Consider the following 19,512-nt stretch of genomic DNA (forward strand, 5'->3'; position numbering starts at 1 on the left):
GTTCTTTTTCACGCTTCAGAGTGGATAAGCGATACATATTGGATACGCACGCGTCAAATGGTTCATGCTCACTGAATATCATTGTGCGAACTCTACTAATACAGTACCCATACAACAAGACCGACGAATACATAGTAATAATGACATGATGTTTTACAATCTCATCCACTGGCAGGGGCGTGCTGTCATGTCTCCAAGTCAGGAGCGTCCACGAAGGCGTGCACCTCGGCAGGACTGACATCCACAACTGTGACACCCACCGAACTGTGTTTCCCCGGCTCGTCCGGATGAATCTCCAGGCGCGGCAGCTCAGGCTCAAACGGTTCCTTACTCTCCTGGATATCCCCCAATTGACCCTCGAACCCAAGACTAAAGTCCTCAGGGTAAGCCAGGCCCCCCACAGGGTCCAGCGATAACGGCGTCAGCGGCGCCTCGCTCGTCGAGTTCGAGCGTGAGTGCGAATGGTTCGATTGCTGCGAGAACCCCTCGCTGAGCACGGGCGGCGTCGACGTGTACCCCTGTACAAGGTAGGATGGAAGGGACTGCCTGCGCGCCGCATACGTCGGGGTGATATCATCGACGAGCTCGACCTTAGAGTGCGTTACGGGGTCCGGCGTCATCGGCGTGCGGGGTGAACGTCCCATGAACGCAGAAGCGTCGAAGAACATGGCATCGCCGAGGTGCAGAGGCGGTGGGCGCGGACGCCGGCGAGTTTGCGTCGGACTTTTTGCCGGGGCAGGAGGGGGCGTCATCGTGCTGGGTGCTTCGGTGATGTGGAACCGCAGAGGGGACGCCGGCATACCGGCGGATAAGTCTTGCGAGCGACTGAGCTGACGCCGGGGCGAAGGCGGGTGGGGAGAGCCGGCGTAGGGCGACGCGGTGTGGGACGCCGGGCGCGGGGACGCTGCGACGGAGGCCTGTACGGCGGGAGGGATCTCGGGGAAGCGGTAGCTGTCGAGGTCACTACCGGAGCTGGTCGACGCGACGGAGATGACGGAACCGCGGCGCTGCTCATCGAATGACGGTGACGACTTGCGCTCGGTGCTGGATTCATCACGTTTCTTCTTGTTGGGCCCGCGCATACGGCGCTCTGGTGCGTACTCACAGAGGAGCCCGCGAGAGCGGCAACGCTGGCACGATGGATGCTCTCCGCTGCACTAGAAAGAACCAGGGGGTAAATACGCATATCCATAGCATCACTGGGTGAACAACACACCTTCGCCTTCCGCGTCCTACACTTCTCGCAAGCCTGAGCGGTACGCATCCGGGGGTGCTCTGCCATACGCTGGAACACTCCGGTGACAGGGTCCAGGGAGCCAGACACAGCCCATGCGGGATGGCTAGCCGCGCTCTGGGCATCTTGCATCGACTGGTACGTACTCTGCGGAGCCACAGAGTACGACGGTGGAAAATGGGAGGCGCCCTGCGCGAGCGCGGGGTCGATCGCATTCGTCATCGGATATTGGGGGTAGCTGTCAGCCTCCGGCCATCTCAGAGGGTAGTGGAGCTGGGGAGACGGCGGGCGTTGCTGCGGGTACTGCGCCGAGAGGTAGACGTTCGTGAGGGCGTCGTGCAGAGCGAGATTGCTCCCCGAGAGCGCGGAGGGCATGTACGACCCCGGCTGCTCGTTCGCAAACTGATGGTACTGAGACGGAGGGTATGCAGCGGTCGAGTGCCTCGTGGTCTGGTATGAGGCTGGCGAGAACGCATCCAAGCCTGCAAGAGTCTGGTAAGACGAGATCGGCATGTGCTGCATGCCTAGTGCCGCGGCGGCGAGCTCCATAGAGAGCTGGCCTTTGGAGTACGGCGAGTAGTCGTCCATGGGTAGGTATGCAGTGACAGAGTGGAGAAGTGAGAGACAAGCGGCTGGACGCCTGATTTTGAATGCCTCGCGCCCGCCAGGCTGGGACGAAATACTCGGACATTCGGATCCTGTGTGGTTTACTTCCGCAGTGGAGGAGGAGCGTGCTGTCGATCTGGTCAACTTACCAATGTTTCGGCCATCCACAACGCGGTCACGGGTCTAGAGCCCTTGGTTCCGACGCTGCCCAAAGCGGACACCCACCACTGTACCTGGGTCCACTAGAGGCCGACTCAGTAACATAGGAGAGTCATGTTGTGCGGAAGACTTTCCTTTTTTTGCGACAAAACTTGTTCCGCTCAGATCATGAGCGCGCGATTCCATGCTGCCAGTCTACAGCGATATTCTCCGCCTGCAGAACGATACGCCCGACGAGTCCAGGCCGTCATGGTGTACATACTGCCAGGATGGTCAGGAGAGGTCAGAAGCGCTGCGCTGTGCCCGCAAAGCCACGTCGAGCCGCCATTATCTTTTTGCGACCCGAAGTGACGGGCGCGCCACCAAGCGTCGGGTACTGATGGCGGGAATACCCGATTAGGCATGTCGACACCCGAGCAAGCGAGCGTTCGATGTCCGCGTGTTTACGGGTTGCGCCACATCTTCGGCATTGCGCAGATACACCTGAAATCTCTCCATTGGAGATCCAACGGTATCTGCATTAAGCTGCGGGGGCACCAGATCCATCATTTCGAGGAAGAGTACAATACAGCACATACAATACACATACACAGGCGTCGGTCGCAGACGTTCGACGCAGGCAATAATCCGTCCCAGAGAACCTTCTGCAGACACAAGCTTCGGGTCCCAACGCGCACGACACATAGGAGATAGGAGGCCTGCTCCATCCGTTGTCCGAGATCCCCGAGCACACGACGAACGTGCACACCCATCCACGGTCCGTCGAGCGCCGTTCACGACGAGCGAGCGAAAAAGCGTTTGATAACATGATGCAGGCGCCGCCGGCTGAGGGTCGAGAGCGGGGTCTGCGCGACGCTCGATCTGAGCGCACACTTCGGCGGGGACGATGCCGCGGCAGAGCCCCCACCAACTGTCGGCGCTGCAGTGGCCGACGCGCCTGCCGAGCCTCCCGAGCCAGAGTCTGAACCCGTGTCCGAGCCAGAGGAGGCGGAGGAGCCGCCACTCCCACCAGCGCCCGTGGGGGCAGCCACCACCGAGACGGAAGCAGTGCTGGACGCGATCTCCGTGCCAGACGGGGCCGCATCGCCCCCTGGGACCTTGGCGGTGATCATCCCATCACCCGGGGACGCCAGATGGGAGATGTTGGGCCCGGGGAAGACATAGTCCAGGTCGCCGTCGTAGATCTGAGGCGGAAGCGGGGTCAGCCGCCGGCGCGATCGAGAACCTTTTCCGAGAAAAGCGCACTCACGTCTGGCACGTAGATCCCTGGGTCAGTGTTGGAGTAGCCGCCGGGAAAGGTACACGTCTCGCCACTGCTTGGAGTGCCGTCCCCGCTGCCGCTAATGAGCACTTGCGTACAGGACGGATAGAACTCTGCGCCTCCGACAGAGACGGCCTGATGAAGAGCGATGACCTAGGGGAGAGGTTAGCCTGGCGACAAATGACAGAGGAGCGTGACGCACTTCGTGGCGGATGAGATAGCCTCCAGGCTTGATATTCTTCGGGAGCGTGAGCGTGTACGAGTCCCCTTGCGCTACTCCAACCTCAATATGGACGTTCCGTGCGGAGAGCTGACGACATACTGAGATAGGCTTGGAACCACGCACTCGACGAGCTCATCCCGAGCTCGGCGATCTTGAACCACTCGGCAGACGTTGAGTCGAACTCGGTGCAATTGGTCGTTGTGCATTGTGTCATGTAAGTCATCAGCGGCCCAACATTATGCGGCCACTATGATTCGAGGGGTCAGCACACATGATGCTGTGCAGAGGAACTAGAGCAGACGTACATTGTCCCCTCCGCCAGGCGCTCCAGACCATTGGAAGGTGACGTTGCTTCCAGGCTTAGCGGGTGCAGTGATCGCGGCGACCTGTGCATCCAGGCCACAGTTCAAGTCGGCGTTGGTCGCAGGCTGTACCGGGGAGATGCTCGAAATCATGCGAATCGGGCTCGAACCTGACAAAAGTCAAAATCAGTCGCCAGTGCTAGACTGAGTGGGCGCGAGTCGGTCTTCGGGACAAAGCTACGGCCCGCTGCGCCCGACTAAATTGCTCCCCCAATTCTACCAGAGCCCACTGATGGTTACATGCGACTCCTCCACCGTAGTATCGTCCGCAATACCGAGGCCTAAATGGCATGCACTGGCAATGACGCACTCACCTGTGTCGGCATTGGGCTCGTTTCCGGCGTACGCGACGCCGTCGATCACGACCCTGCTGACATAGCCGTGCGCGGACACACGCAATGCAGCCACAAGCGGCAGCAGAAACGCCTTCCACCCTCGCATCCTTGCGGTTCTCGTGAATTTGTCGTAGCCCTGATAAGTAGTCTGGTAGCGTGGCGCGTCAGGATCGGCGCGGAAGAAAGGAATGTGAGGTGAGCGGGAAGGGTATCAGAAGGTGAACGTAATGGACAGCGGGAGAGACGCGCACCTGTCAGCTAAATAGCAGACATGGGCCCTATTGTGCGTGCGAGGGCAGTGCAGGGCTCGCACCCAGCAGCCTCACGCTCGAGGCCGCCGTCCGATTTCTCGTCCTCGAGGCTGGTGGCGTGGGACATCCAGATCTCCGATATAGCAGCCACTCGGGTGGCAATTGTACTTTACAATGCCTTGTAAGTTACTGACGATGCGATGAACTGAGTGATTGCACTTCAGAACTATTACAGAAAGCAAAACAGCGATGCGACTAGCAGCGAAAGCAAACATATAGGCTCAAACGGAGGTCCTGTGTACGCGCATAGGCATAGCTAGAGCCTAGCAATATTTGCGCCCACTGGGCTCTGTCCGTTCAAGTTGCCCAACTTCCGTTCAACGAATCAGCCTTCTATCACAAAACAGCTTGCGCCCCCGGGGAAGTTGTGAACCACGAGGAAGTATCCGAGAAGTTACTGCAGCTAGTCGGACACGTTTGCTGCACACGACCGTCTCATGGAACGCAGCGTCCCAGCCGAGCCTGACTCTTTCCGTACCTACCTCAGACTCGTGACTGAGGGCCAAGTATAGTATCATGGCTTCTGGAATCTGCAGAAACATAGTATCTGAGGTTCACGAGGTGGGATGGTATTTCATTCAGGATTCGACGGGCAGCATCAGCAATATTACAAAGCACGAGAGCAGTGCGATCAACAGTCAGTATAGCAGCACGTCGACAACAAGGTAAGTGAGAGCGGTGGGTTGAGTACCAGGGCACTATGGCTTTAGCTCTTCAGCTCTTTGCGGAACTTCTGACGTAGTACAGCAGCGACAGCGGCCTTGTTCTGGATGGAATCAACGTAAGTGGTTTCCAGAACCGTCAAACCTGCGTGGATGGCCATCCCAATGAGTAGATAATCGGCCAGCATGAGTACGCGCGGCACAGACGGTGCTCGATATAGAGCGGAACGGTAATGGGCTCTTCCAGAGTCTCGTCCCATACTCAATGCGGTGAAGAGAGGGATGGCAGGCTAGAACAACGTCAATCCTGACAGTAAAGACAGTAGGGTGCGCGAGGAAAGGACTTACGAGCGCCCACACTAGACCATAATCGAGTCCACTGGCTGCGTACGTGATGGCGATATCTGCATCTCGTTGGGAAACCCCGCTTGCTAATAGGTCGTGTTCCAAGTAGCGTCGCATGCTCTGGAGCGATTTCGAAGTCGTTGTGGATTGATAACATGCAGTCAATATCCTCTCGGATATAGACAGCGGTGGGGATGGCGCTGCAAACGGTGCATCAACACCAGTAAGACTGTAGTTGAAACGAGCATTGCGAACCATTCTCGGGGCCGTCGATGAGTCTAACGGAGTTGGAGTTCCCGGGGTGGGATGCGAGGAACTCGGATCTGTTGGTCTTCAAGAGAGTGCCGTACACTCCGCTGATCGTGCCGTTGTTCTCGTCGAGTGCCCAATCCACGGAGTACCGAAACGTGTGCCCGAAAGCGTATCCGACACATCCTGCGCCGGCGGAGCTGGTCACGGCCTTGCGCAGGATATCCCGACGCGTGAGCGTCGTGTTCCACCTGCGATACAAGGGACTGAACGCAACGGCGGCAACGAAGGTCGCCCCTGCACTGATGCTCGCCGTCCAGAAAGGCGCATCTTTCCACTACAGTATGTTCACTCATCGTATGTCATTCAGAGAAACAGAATAGCTGAAGTGCTCACGATGAGGCTCAGCATTCTACCCTTGGACGATGATTGCACCGAGGCCTCAGCTCCGGGTTTGGCCATGGTGATGACTGCGCGGCCTCAGATACGCGCTCGAGCTGTAGCCTTCTAGTAGGATTGGGGGGAGACAGCCTCGGGGACCACCCTTCCAGCCCGAAGACCATGTATGAAATATAGCCGTGGCCATCTCATGAGTCGTGCTTGACGGCAACAATGCCGAAGCGACGCGTCGTGAGTCGGCGACAGTCCGGCAGTAGCTGGCTACTTTGGGAAATACATAGAGGACCTCCGGACGCTGCTTGGCGTGTTCATGATCATACTTCTCTGCGGAGCGTGAACAAGGCGTGCACACCATTTCCGAGTCCACTGCTGTCCACTGGCAATTCTCACTGTGTCGGTATGTATTAGAATGTAGCCGCCGCAGTAGCGTGGTGGCGTCGATAGGTTTGGTACATATTGCACACGTGATCTTCGGTGGCTAGACCGAAGTGGGTTGTCAATCTCAATATTGTGCTATATCGCAAAAGACATTATATGGTTTCAAGGAGTCATCCTCCAGGTCGAATCTTGGTCGAATCCTCAACACAGAGCGAATGAATCTGGACGTGGCGCAGCAAGCCCATCCCCCGCTGTAAGTACAGAATTTCCGAAGAACCTCGTACTAAGCGCCAGCAAGTACCGGATGGCATTCGAACGGCCACAACCTGGCCGCAACGCTATCAATTACGACGCCATGCAGTCTCCTGGGTGTATGAAGGGCTTTATCGGACAAAAATCGAGGGGCCTAGTAACGTATTTATGCGTCCAGCCCGGATCCGGAAGGACCATACAGGACAGTACGGGCTAGTACGGGATCGCTCAAGATCGGTCGGGATCTGGCAAGATCCCGACCGATCTTGAGCGATCCTATCGTTACTGGCCGCTTTCCGTACTATCCTGTACGATCCTGTCTGTTCCTGAATGAGCCTGACCCCTCACATCCTGTCTGATACTGTCCCATAATGTACATGCCTGTGAGTTCTCCTCCCATCCTGTCATAATTCGTAGGATCCTGTTATATCCTGCCGGCCACGTCCTCTCTTGTATGCTCCCCTTCCGTCCCGTCCCGCTCGGTCCCGTTCATGTACCGTTATGATTAGTTGGTCAATCATTCACTATGACCTAGTGATATTGTCCAATAAATGTTTTTGTCCAAGTGGACCACAGTACTACGTAATGCCATAGGTTCGAGCCTGAGTATCCGGAGGCCCGTGGGAATCCCACTGTCGCGTGAGCGCCCAAGCGCGTTGAGGTTGTCTAGGCTGTCTCAGTCTCGCCCACCACTCCTTCCCGCTCTACTAGCACCCACCCGCGACGTCGATAGCATCCCGAGGCCACCGTCACACGCACACCCGCCAACAAGGAACAGGCCGCGCGTCGCCGCATGCGCGACCTGTAAGGCCCCTCTCTCCTTCCTGACACCGCCTCCCTCGCACCTGCGGCCACTCACACCGCTCCTTGGTACACCCTGCGAGTGCATCGACAAGCGACGGGCCCGTGGCGTGGCACAGACGACGCGCAAACGCGTCCGCGCGTTCAAACATCGCGCCTCCGACGGTGATCAACAGGCTCCAGCGATGCGCCAAGTGCATCACTGGAGCGGTGGGAGGTTAGCGGGGCGTAGCACGGCCAGTAGTGCCGCAAACAAGGTGTGTGGTCGCTCCCTGTCCGTTTCGGCGCACTCATTAACCCTAATTACCCTCCCTGCCTCATCGGCCACCCTCCGCCTCGCGCCTCGTCCGCCACCTCAGGCATGTGCAACGCGGGCCCGTCAGCATGCGAGGGATCCGCTGACGTACCGCCGCCGCCCACTGCACGCCGCCGCCAGCCTGCTGCTCCCACCACCATCGTCAGCCCTCCCTTCGCGCGCCAGTTGCGCACCCTCTACCAACACCGCCCGCAATCTGCACTCCGAGTTGTCTTGCGCCGACCTTCAACGTGCAACGTTCCTCCTCCCACGTCTTCCGACACGTCAATCTCTCCGCGATGTACATCTCAAGGTCTGCGAAGAGATGCGACCCCTCCGTGCACTTCGCAGCTGCCCCGCCACAGCTGACACGACAAACAAAGATTGCCGTACCCATACCTGCACTGGATGCGAAGACGGGTGAGCCTCCGGCGATGCTCCACACAAGCAACGGGCTCACGCCAATGTTCCCTGAGGACCTGCAAACTCACACGGTCAAGCTGTGACGTGTGTGAACACTCACGCCGTCATGATGCGTGAATACTGGCAAGCCTGGGTACGTACACACCAGCTCGAAACGGCCGCCCAGACTGCGGGGCCCGAACCCTTCGCGATTATGAATATCGTGAGGCCTCAGGAAAACAACTCACCAACCATGAGTTCAACAGGGGCAAGGCTGGACTGCCACGGTAAGTTTCGTAAGCGACGCTCCAGCTATATACAAGTAACACACAAATTCACAAAACCTGTATGTATATAGTATAGTATAGTATATAGTACAATCTACTGCTGCCATAGTCATTTCTCATCATGAATCAAAGTACATGCTAAGGTTCAAGATGATTTAAAATGCTTGGACAGCCTGAATATGGCTATCTATACCAGACAGTAGTTGATTGTATATGTAACAAAGTCTTACCAACACCCAGACTTTAGTTGGTCCTAAACAAGGATGTCCTTATGTAGTTAGGTCAGGGCTATGTATAGTTACTGACAGGTGATGATTGGTTGGATATGTGAGAAGGGTTACCAATCACCTAGAGATTAGTTGGTCCTGATCAAGGACAAACTATTTCCTATTGTCCTTGTAGTTAATGACAAGGCTTACATATATGTGTACTATCTTCAGTAATGTGTATGACTAGGAGAGTATTGACTAGTTGTCTTAACTAGTCTCCACTATGACTTGTATGCTAGTTTTCTTGTATTGATGAAGTATTCTTAGCTAGCAACCTATTGCTAACCCAGTTAGATAATATGACTTGACTTTTTGTGTACTAATTCTCTTGGTAAGTATCTTGGATTGACTGTTTAATCGGACAGTCAGAGCCTCAGTGTGTGCTACAGAGAGATAATCAGAGTTATATTGATCAGTCAGACCATTGTTTCCCAAAGCTGAACATGCAAAGAACAATGACCTTTCTTTGTCTTATTGAACCTGGTCTCTTGTTTGTCCTGAATCCTTTTGATCTTACTCCTTTGTTGTTCTCTCAATGTCCATTGCATAGACTCCAAGAATCAATAAATGAGCCCTCAATTCACTACCTCAGTGCCCTCCATGCTACCCATCTCAACCTTTGAGTCAAAGACAGTGTCATCTTCATTGCTGCAAGTGCTAGTACATCTCTGTCAATGTGGTTCTTTGCACATCACTCAGTACTATATTGCTGACCTTCAGCAATATAGGTGAGTATGAGAGTATCAACTAGAACTATTGCTTTCCCAGATGGTCAGTAAATATTGACTTGTTGTGTACTCACACTTTTGGTTAGTATACTGTGTTCACTTTGCTTGCTTGTAACTGAATCCCTGTTTGGTTACTATATTATTATACCCTGATCATTATACAACTTACTTGCATTATGCACACAATTGCTGACTTCACATTGTCACACAATCACTGCTCTTGTGATACATGATGTAAGTGTTACCTACATCTTGGTTCATTTCTGCCTTTGTTGCTCTTTGGTCTTACTGTTGTGCAAGGAAGGTATGCTCGCTCATTCCTTGCAACATTGCTATACTTCAGGCAGAAGTCTTACTGTTGTGAAGACTCTGAAGAACTCCAGTTCCTGTTCTGTTCTTTGAGTGATTTCCCAGTGTGCAGATACCAGGCTTACATTACTTCAGAGTCTGTACACAATCACTGATGTTGCACTGCAGCACAATGCTACTGTACCCATGCAATGTTACTGTACTAGTGACTGTACCTAACACTGTCCTTTATGTACCTTGCCCATCAATGATACTACCTTTATCTACTGTGGGCACATGTATGTAACCTTCAGATCGTGTGTTTGCCTTCCCACCCCAATGAGAAGACAAACCTGGGCTGACTATATCATTGATTCTGTTTTACTGCTTGCTCCACTCACAGCGGCTCACTGCTTTAAACATGTGTTATAGGTAGTATAATAGTACATTGTTATTTGATACAAAGTATGATACGTTCAGCTCTATTGCTCCAGATCTTACCATGCTGGGGGTTGCCAGCAGCTAGATATAGAGCAGAGCATCTTGTACTCATTCTGTTGAAGTGAGCATTGGCAAGGCACACAAAAATCAATCAGTACAAAGGAGTTTGTCAACTCATTTCCCACCAAAGTTATACATGTAAAGAAAAATGACATATTTGTCTTACTGAATTGAACAAGCTTTCTCGTGATATCACTCATTTGTTGTTCCTTGAAGTTGAATCAAAACAGAAATGACCATAGTCCAGTGTGAGGGTCTACTGACCATGTACAAATTTAAATGAGACCTTAAATTGCCTCACTACTGCTCTCCATACTGTCCATCTTGAACTCCATGTTGAATTGTCTTCATTGCTGTGAATGTTAGTACATTCTGTTAGTGTTATTCTTCTCATGTCAATCAGTAGTATAATCCTGATAAAAGTGAATGATGGTTTATTTGCTGATTCTAGTTGAATGCAATGCCACAAATGTCAACATGTAGCATCACTGAGTAACATGATGTTCCAGCAGTTGTCTAAATTCAATAATACTCAGACTTAGGCTAAACCTTGCCTATGAGTAGGCTTGCCACTTGAACATGCCAATCTCATCTACTTTATCACATGTGCTGTTCTGCTCACTTACACCCATGACAGTTTGATGATTGATTCCCAAGATACTCAATCCACCAGCTGATGCAATGCCTTCAGAATCACTGATGTACCCTGAGCAACTTCATGAGCATGGAAAATAGCCTAATGAATTATCAGAAGCCTATGCTAGTCCTCAACCCATTGATCTGGAGGTCATTGTAGTTCACACAACTGGATTCTACTCACTTGTTATGCTGTAAGCACCATGCACTAGAGCTCAACAAGGCAAATCAAATGGCGTTCAAATTGAGGCAATAGGATAAGAATTGAGTGATACTCTGCAAGTGATCAGTAGCGTGCAATGTGCAATGATTTCTATTTTTGGTGCCACAACACAATATATGCAAACAGCAACAATACAGTACAGGACAGTACAGGACAGGACAGGACGGTACAGGACAGGACAGGACGGTACAGGACAGGACAGGAAGGTACAGGACAGGACAGGACAGGACAGGACAGGATGTACCAGCAGCCACAGGATCTGGAGAGATCCTGTAGAATCCTGTAGAATCCTGTAAGATCTGGGACGTGCCTGTGAGCCATTGAAGAGCTGTGGAGCATTTTTGTCCAGTATTCACATATGGGATTTCACCATAAATGAACAGACAGGACAGGAATTAACATGAGGGGACAGTAAGGGACAGGACATACCGGGTCGGGACAGTACCAGACGGTACAGGATTCGAAGTGTTCCTACAGGATCGTACCAGATTGTACCGGATCGTACCGGATCAGGCAAGCTCCTGGACAATCCTATCTTATCTGTCCAGTTTCCGTGATCTCCTGAGCAAACCGGAGTGAGCTCCAGAGATCCGGTAGGATCCGGTAAGATCTTTTGAGTTCTGATATGATCCGACAAGATATGCCTCAGTAGGTCGATTTTTGTCCCATACGGGCCTTCATACAAATGCCTTGCGGAGCACATCGTGGCGTGTGAGCGCAGTGTTCCACCTCCGATACAGAGGACTGAATGCAAGGACCGCGGTAAGGGTCGCGCCTGCAGCGACGCCCGCCACCTCAAGATGTATTCTGTTGAAGTGCTCTGACTACTCATCCATCAGAGCCCGCAGAAATAGCGCAGCAGGGCCGTAGTACTCACGAGGAACAACGCGAGTCTAATCTCCCATGGCAGAGGCTTCAAGTTCGCCCGCCCCCTGTGCGGACTGCTAGTGGCGCTCATGACGCTGAGGTGGTCCCGAGCTCGAGCACTATGTGAATGTTGTCCTGGCTAGTAGGGACGGAGGATAATCGAAACCTTTGTGAACCCGGAAGACTGAGAGGTACGTACTTAGTAGTAGCTATGCCTGCCAGTGCGTTAGTACGGCGGATGTCGGGCCTGGGTCTTCCGAAATGTCTAGTGCCGAGGAGACGCGTTCCGCCCGGCTTTGTTCATGATTGCGACTAATTCAGGCAACGCAAACACCCCGGAGAATCACCCATATGAAGGCCCGTATGGGACAAAAATCGACCTACTGAGGCATATCTTGTCGGATCATATCAGAACTCAAAAGATCTTACCGGATCCTACCGGATCTCTGGAGCTCACTCCGGTTTGCTCAGGAGATCACGGAAACTGGACAGATAAGATAGGATTGTCCAGGAGCTTGCCTGATCCGGTACGATCCGGTACAATCTGGTACGATCCTGTAGGAACACTTCGAATCCTGTACCGTCTGGTACTGTCCCGACCCGGTATGTCCTGTCCCTTACTGTCCCCTCATGTTAATTCCTGTCCTGTCTGTTCATTTATGGTGAAATCCCATATGTGAATACTGGACAAAAATGCTCCACAGCTCTTCAATGGCTCACAGGCACGTCCCAGATCTTACAGGATTCTACAGGATTCTACAGGATCTCTCCAGATCCTGTGGCTGCTGGTACATCCTGTCCTGTCCTGTCCTGTCCTGTCCTGTACCTTCCTGTCCTGTCCTGTACCGTCCTGTCCTGTCCTGTACCGTCCTGTCCTGTCCTGTACTGTCCTGTACTGTATTGTTGCTGTTTGCATATATTGTGTTGTGGCACCAAAAATAGAAATCATTGCACATTGCACGCTACTGATCACTTGCAGAGTATCACTCAATTCTTATCCTATTGCCTCAATTTGAACGCCATTTGATTTGCCTTGTTGAGCTCTAGTGCATGGTGCTTACAGCATAACAAGTGAGTAGAATCCAGTTGTGTCACCTGGAGCTGGCAGAGTGATACATACACCCTTGTCATTAGAGTACAGCCGTGATACATGCACGCCTGTCGTACAGTACAGGCCTATCGAGTGGTCCCCGTGATACATTGCAGAGCCATCCCTCATGCATTACAACCAGCTGCCAAATTGGGCACTCACCGACGCTCAATGCATTACAGGCCCACCTAATCCGGCTTTCGTTGGCGCGCGTCCCCCTGCGTCTTGCCGACAGCTCCCACTCTGATACATTACCTACTGCGAGCGCGACAGCTCCCACTCTGATACATTACCTACTGCAAGCGCGACGTTACTCCACCCGGCTAGGCTCGTCAATTGTAGGTCCCGCCGGGCCCTTTCTCATACATTACCAACCGTTACCCCACCCGGCTCGTCACTTGTAGGTCCCGGGCCCTCTCTCATACATTGCCGACTGAGATCTGATATGGTCTGGCCAGATGCCACAAGTCGATCGCTCCCGCTGCAGCTTCTAATACATCACCGACCGAGCGTCGCCGACACGCACGATCTTTGCACGATCTATACGGCCTTCTATCATACATCACTGACCACAACGTCTCCGAGTCGACACCGAAACACTCCTACTCTAATACATTATCTACTGCATCTACATTGAAGCCGCAACGTTCAGGCTGCACCGCACCCGGCTAGTCGCTTGTAGGTCCCTCTGTCATACATTACCGTCTGGGATGTTACTGATAAGATCTAGGCAGCAGCTCTCGATGCCACTCGATCGCTCGCGCCGCGGTTTCTAATATGACAGTAACGTCGCCGCATCTGGCCAGTCGCTCTCATCCTCACCTTGTAGGTCCCTCTCTCATACATTACTGTCTGGGATGTTACTGATATGATCGCCGCGGTCTCTCATACATCACTTACCGTGACGTCGCTGCATCTGGCCAGACGCTCTCATACTCTCATCAACGCCCGACAGTCCACCCTCTCATATATCACAAACTATAGTATCACAGTTCACCGCCTCCGGGAGTCTCGACGGCTCGGCTCGGACCCATTTCTTGCGCGTCGCGGCGGTCTCCGGCTCTGGTACGTTCAGCGCTTGATACATTGCAGACCTGCTCTCATACATAACAGCCTCGGGCTTCTACTGTATCGCCGGGTATTGGTGCTTGCCCGATCGACGGTCCGAGTCGCCGCCCTGCTTTCCCAATCGACAGCTCGCCGCCTGGCTCTGGCGCACAATAGCTCAGTCTCTATAATTCCACCATCGTACTGCAGGTCGACCGCTGTCCGCTACCGCTAATGGATCCTGAGTTCAGGGGATGGGAAAGCAGATCGTTTGCTGCGATGTCAGTGTGTGAGTACTGACTCCGATCCTTGACTCGTTAGCAAACGCTGATACATCACAGCCGGTCACTAAGGTACTCGTACGTCTCTCATACATGACGGGCCCTGCTAATTACTTTGCCACTCGCACGTTCCAACGACTAAGTTAGCACCACCCGCGATCGGCGGCTTCCCGGTTCAGCGCTCCCCGACCGCCGAGCCGTCTGCAGCCTTCTCCCAGCATTCTCCAGCTGCTTTTTGTGTTGGAAATGGTGATAAGGTAGTATGTCGATTGCGTTTACCTGCTACACATACAGGATTTGTAGTAAATGTCGCCGCGCACTGTTCATTTGTATGTACCATATCACATCAAACTTTGAATATCACAGGCAGCCGTGGAAGCGCTATGGTAGTCAGTGGTAGTGCAATGTATAACAGTAAGGGTACATACATGATGTATAACAGCAAACACGATGGCAACGCAGTTCGTATCTATTACAGCCACGCAGTCCAAGCACTAATATATAACAATGACTCGGACATGCTTCGGGGTCGCCACACGTGTCACTCCAAGTGACACAAGTGACGCGAGTGACATGTAACCCTGGAACCTCGAGCACGGGGCAACAAGATAGAAAGAAACTGGTATGTATAAACGTGTTCCTAGGCTGTAAACGAGCAAACTGCAAGTTGAACGGTGCGGTTACACCCCGGTTTGCCCTTGGGAGGACACACACCTTGTCCGACCGCGGGCGCCTAGGGCACGTTCGACCAGCAGAGCCCCGACATGTCCTATACCAGTTTCAAAACACATTCGGACGCTTCAATACTGTCTCAATATGCTATTGTGACATACTGTAGGTCTTTTTGTTGCTTACGCCGGCCTCCCCCACGGTTTTCAGACTTGGGTAGTGGCGAAAGTTTACTACTAGCAGGACTCAGATATCTGTAGACCTATGTCGAAGTATGGACTCCATAGAGCACTGCTACTAATAACAATTACATTGAATATGACGTAGCGGGCTACAACTTAGCACCTGAGTCGAGACACTCAGGTACACACTGCCAGTTTTTGGCGACTTTCGTCATCATGGCCAACCTAATGTCAGCCTGACGTCGGGCGTAAGCAAGCCGGCCTTCTGCATGTTGCGGAGAGCAGCCGACAGGAGATGTACTCGCATCCCAAACGGCCTCGTCTGCCTTATGCAACCACCACCATGCTTGCCAGTTCCAAAAATCGACAACGCGCCGCATCTCCTCCTCGAGAAGGTCGCATTCTTCGTTGAATCGATGGGCTCGTGCGCGAGCTTGACACCACTCTATCCGGACAGCTTTGAAAGAAAGGATGAGTGCCTTGCATTCGAGTATGACAGTCCAATACACACCCTCGAGATCATCCTCGTCCTCGTCATCTCCCCCGCAGAACCCAGTCGTCCGCCATATCCACGGTAGAACACGCTTCCCCTCCGACTCCTTCTCAAGGCGCTCCTTCATCCCGCGGACATCCTCAGGTCCGAGGTACCGCAGAACCTTCATCCACGCGAGAGTGTCCTTGGGATCGAGAACGAGGAGCGCCGTATGCGCCGCACGGTATCGGGCAGCGTCAGCGTCGATCTTGTCTTGTACAGTATTGATGTACGTTCGTGAACGGGTGTTGTACCGCTGGCCGCGTACATCGCGGTCCTTGACGTTGTAGAGCTTGCTTCTAGCGCGGAGATGCCTCCGCATTTGCTCGAGTGCGTCATTGGCCTGCGCATACCGCAGTCGCAGCTCGATACTTTCAAGGTTAGCATTTCGCGCGGCGGTGTCAGTATTGATGATATCGGAGGGTAGGTACAGAGGTGTATCTTCTGCATTGACTGGTTTGCTCGACTTGGATGCCTCTTTTGACCGCAAGAGGGCCACCGCTGGCATGTAGAGCACTTGAAACTCGCGCCACGCATCGATGCGAAGCTGCAAGCTACTCCGGCGCCGAATGATCGCAGCCTGTTGTAAGTCAGTCGCGGTTGAACTAAGGTTCAAAGCGTCTTTCCGAAGACGACGCCTGAGAGGTCGGAGACACGATGTAGGTATCAGCAGTAGTCAGACACTGTAATACAGCGAGGGGACTCACTGCAGCTCCTCGATTTCCAGCCCTGCAATGATGAGCACACTGGGAGAGACGTCCTCGTGCAGCATGGTGGTACTCCGGTCATCGGCTTGCGCAGCCGCGTCCTCCTCTGCAAGGGCGCGCCGGACCGAGGCCACTGTGACAGCTGATAAGAAAGTGCCAAGCATAAGACTTTGCCTCACGACGCTCAGAAGACACGACTTACGATGGCGATGAACGGCCAAGGGGTCATACTCCGCACCATTCTCCCAAGCTTCGACGAGCTGCGTCCATTCAGCTACGCGCACGGGATCTGTGTTTTTGCAGATCTCCTCGAACTGCAGGACGTGCGTGCTGCGCTCATCGACAGCATTCTTGACCTTTTCGAGAAGTGTCTTGCCTGTATTAACATCAGCAGTTACATATGCTGATCAAGCGTCAAAAACGTACCCAATTGAGTGACCTTACGCCAGTTGTAATCCCCAAATGCGTCGTCGAGGACATCACGGCGATATCCGGGGCCCATTTCTTTTGTGCTCCCGGAGAAGCCGTTTACGGCAGCCCAGCCCCGTTCAACAGCCTCACCATCCGTACGGCCCACGTGCTTCCTGTAGTTATACGAATACTGAGTTTGACAAGACGCTTGATGCGCCGGGAGGTGGAACTTGGGAATGAGGAATGTGATGGTTTGTCGATCGAAGTCCCACTCAGGATCGTATTGCAGCATGCGTTCCCACAGGTTCACGCTCCATTGGCAGGCGATGTCGTATGACACAACAAGAGCCATCTTGTCGCCTTGCTGCCGCACGCTACTCGCGAATAAGTAATCCATATTCACATAACTGAGCACGTCAATCAACTCATTGTCTGCAGTATGTAAGGAGAACGCACCGCTCGCCCTTCTGCAGATCTCCAACAGAACAGGGACGCTTCATATCATGTCGTACACACTCGACAGTCCCAACCCCACTCGCCGCAATCCCTTGGATTCCTCTCATGTTGGCTAGCTTGACGGCGTCGTGATTGTTGCACGTGTTCACGTCCTTCTGCTCGACCTTCCCATGTATCTGTAAGTGAGACTTGTAAGCTTTCTCCTCAACGAAGTAGGCATAACCATGGTTCAAGCCTGGGTCTGCGACGTCGGTAGAGACCTCCTTTCGCTTGAGACGAAAGTTAGCATCAATCCCTAGGAACAGCCGGTAGAGCCAGCTGCAGTATGTTTAGCTCTCAAAGTTTGGTTACGTCGCCGTGCACATCGACGTACCTCTTCTCCGGAGGTGCATCCTTCCAGTTCTCTGGGAGGTTTATACCGGGATGCGGACAAGCGGGACATAGTACCGCACAGGATCCACACGCTGTCGCGTTCACACCCTTCGGGTCATGACCGCGACCGAAGCGTTTCAGCATCTTCAGATGCATCCACATCCGCGCCATACGCATGAAACTCGTATATCGGCTCTGCAACCCTATGAGTAAGCATACATATGTCATGACAAATGGCGTGTGCACCTTGACGTCCACCGTTCCCGTGTTATCTGTCAGTCTAGCCAACGAGTTGTAGAACTCAAAGCCGGAGACCTTTGTTTGGTTTCGCAGGAGATGAAAAAGCTCCATCAGCTTGAACGTGCACGCCGTCTTCGGGTCGACACCGGTGGCTGGGAAGAGCCGGAAACGCAGCAGCTGAATGTGCTTTGCTTCAGCATGTTCGCAGCTGCAGTAGTCAAGGGCGACTTCATGGATGCCGCCGATGTCGAGGACGGTGAAGTCGTCACCAAACGCCCTCCAAGGATTTGCGCAGCGCTCCCCGACGGCATGGCCGAGTTGAATTCGCAATCCTAGGGCCTTCAGTGTCGTCTTCTGAAACCGTCGGTTGGCCCATCCCTAAGTGCCGGCACGAGATTGTCAGCACATACAAAGACCTCGACTTCAAACAATGACCGTACCTCAACGCGATGAAATGGGTTGCACTGATGACGCGAAACAGTACAATCCCGACAGAAGAGCTGGAGGTCGCAGCAGTCTTCACAACGGTACAGTGTTTCCGTGCTCAGGCATCCCGCGCAAGTCTCGCTTGCGAAGCTTCCACGACCCTCAAGCCGAATGAGTTCGGCTAACCACTCGTCGATATGGTTCGTCCACTCTTTGAGTGGATGGTCCTTGTTCAATCTCATGAGCAAACGTCAATATGAGCACGGCATGGACTCACCCCTGCGGTGCGTTTCCGCCTCTTAGTCTCTTCGAGGTACTCTCCAATGTCGATGAAGAGCTCCGGCTCTAGCAGCTCAAACGACTCCTCGTCTAGGGCATTCAGTCTCGGATTGAGGAGTCCACCCTCTTCGTCGGCTGTCGATGGCCCGGGTACGTTGTCCTGCACTGGTTCGCTACTTCGCTCCGTGGCCGTGATGTAAGATGTTTGCGTTGAGATTGCCCCCGCTCGAGCAACGAAGGAGGTGTGCTGATGGCGCGTCTTAGCCCGTGCATGATTAGAGCCACGGTCGTCGTCGTCGTCGTAGAAGTGAACACCAGCTTGTGCCCTTCTTCGTTTCTTCGCAATCCCAGACATTGGGACAAGAGGTAGAATTGCGGTAAGCCCTTAGACGGCCGGTATTGAACACATCACTGCGAATACAGGAGTCTGTATAGTTTGTATCATTACTAAATTACAATGTGAAATGTGCGGCACAACTCGCAGTGCGCCGCTGCTAATTTGCGCGACACGACTCGTGGTGCGCCGCGGTCATGATGAGATCCAGAGACCAAACAATCTACGGAGGATCTGCTCACCGTTCGCTAGTGGCGTGTGGCTGTGAATCAGACTCCAATAGAACAATTCCGGACTGCGAGAAGGACGACAAATTCAGCGCCAAGTCAAGGAAAAATGGGGGACGAGCTAGTACCATGCACTAACTTGTTTCGGAGCATCTTCTGATGTGCACATGAACGTTGCCTTCCTCG

General features: G+C 53.3%; 4 protein-coding genes across 4 annotated transcripts; all 4 read right to left on the reverse strand.

The window, feature by feature from the left end:
• Nucleotides 1-3: 3 nt before the first annotated feature.
• Nucleotides 4-1,901, reverse strand: C8Q71DRAFT_452930 (uncharacterized protein). Its single transcript, XM_047918640.1, has 2 exons — nt 1,217-1,901; nt 4-1,157 (listed from the first exon to the last, which is right to left on the reverse strand). The coding sequence occupies exons 1-2, from the start codon at nt 1,820-1,822 to the stop codon at nt 186-188; spliced, it is 1,578 nt and encodes a 525-aa protein (XP_047772532.1). The 5' UTR covers nt 1,823-1,901; the 3' UTR covers nt 4-185.
• Nucleotides 1,902-2,732: 831 nt separating this feature from the next.
• C8Q71DRAFT_452955 (glycosyl hydrolase family 61-domain-containing protein) lies at nt 2,733-4,034 on the reverse strand. Its single transcript, XM_047918641.1, has 5 exons — nt 3,789-4,034; nt 3,583-3,730; nt 3,463-3,533; nt 3,249-3,413; nt 2,733-3,183 (listed from the first exon to the last, which is right to left on the reverse strand). The coding sequence occupies exons 1-5, from the start codon at nt 3,936-3,938 to the stop codon at nt 2,773-2,775; spliced, it is 945 nt and encodes a 314-aa protein (XP_047772533.1). The 5' UTR covers nt 3,939-4,034; the 3' UTR covers nt 2,733-2,772.
• A 998-nt stretch (nt 4,035-5,032) lies between these two features.
• Nucleotides 5,033-6,665, reverse strand: C8Q71DRAFT_792252 (uncharacterized protein). Its single transcript, XM_047925404.1, has 4 exons — nt 6,144-6,665; nt 5,754-6,084; nt 5,502-5,698; nt 5,033-5,443 (listed from the first exon to the last, which is right to left on the reverse strand). The coding sequence occupies exons 1-4, from the start codon at nt 6,207-6,209 to the stop codon at nt 5,198-5,200; spliced, it is 840 nt and encodes a 279-aa protein (XP_047772534.1). The 5' UTR covers nt 6,210-6,665; the 3' UTR covers nt 5,033-5,197.
• An 8,826-nt stretch (nt 6,666-15,491) lies between these two features.
• Nucleotides 15,492-18,728, reverse strand: C8Q71DRAFT_718824 (uncharacterized protein; the record flags this gene model as incomplete). Its single annotated transcript, XM_047921256.1, has 9 exons — nt 15,492-15,799; nt 15,854-16,512; nt 16,582-16,723; nt 16,784-16,957; nt 17,008-17,399; nt 17,449-17,766; nt 17,822-18,015; nt 18,067-18,438; nt 18,501-18,728. The coding sequence occupies 9 exons, from the start codon at nt 18,726-18,728 to the stop codon at nt 15,492-15,494; spliced, it is 2,787 nt and encodes a 928-aa protein (XP_047772535.1).
• Between the last annotated feature and the right edge of the window lie 784 nt (nt 18,729-19,512).

The sequence above is a fragment of the Rhodofomes roseus genome (genome assembly GCF_022264815.1).
Source record: "Rhodofomes roseus strain CIRM-BRFM 1785 chromosome Unknown C8Q71scaffold_45, whole genome shotgun sequence".
NCBI lineage: Eukaryota > Fungi > Basidiomycota > Agaricomycetes > Polyporales > Fomitopsidaceae > Rhodofomes > Rhodofomes roseus.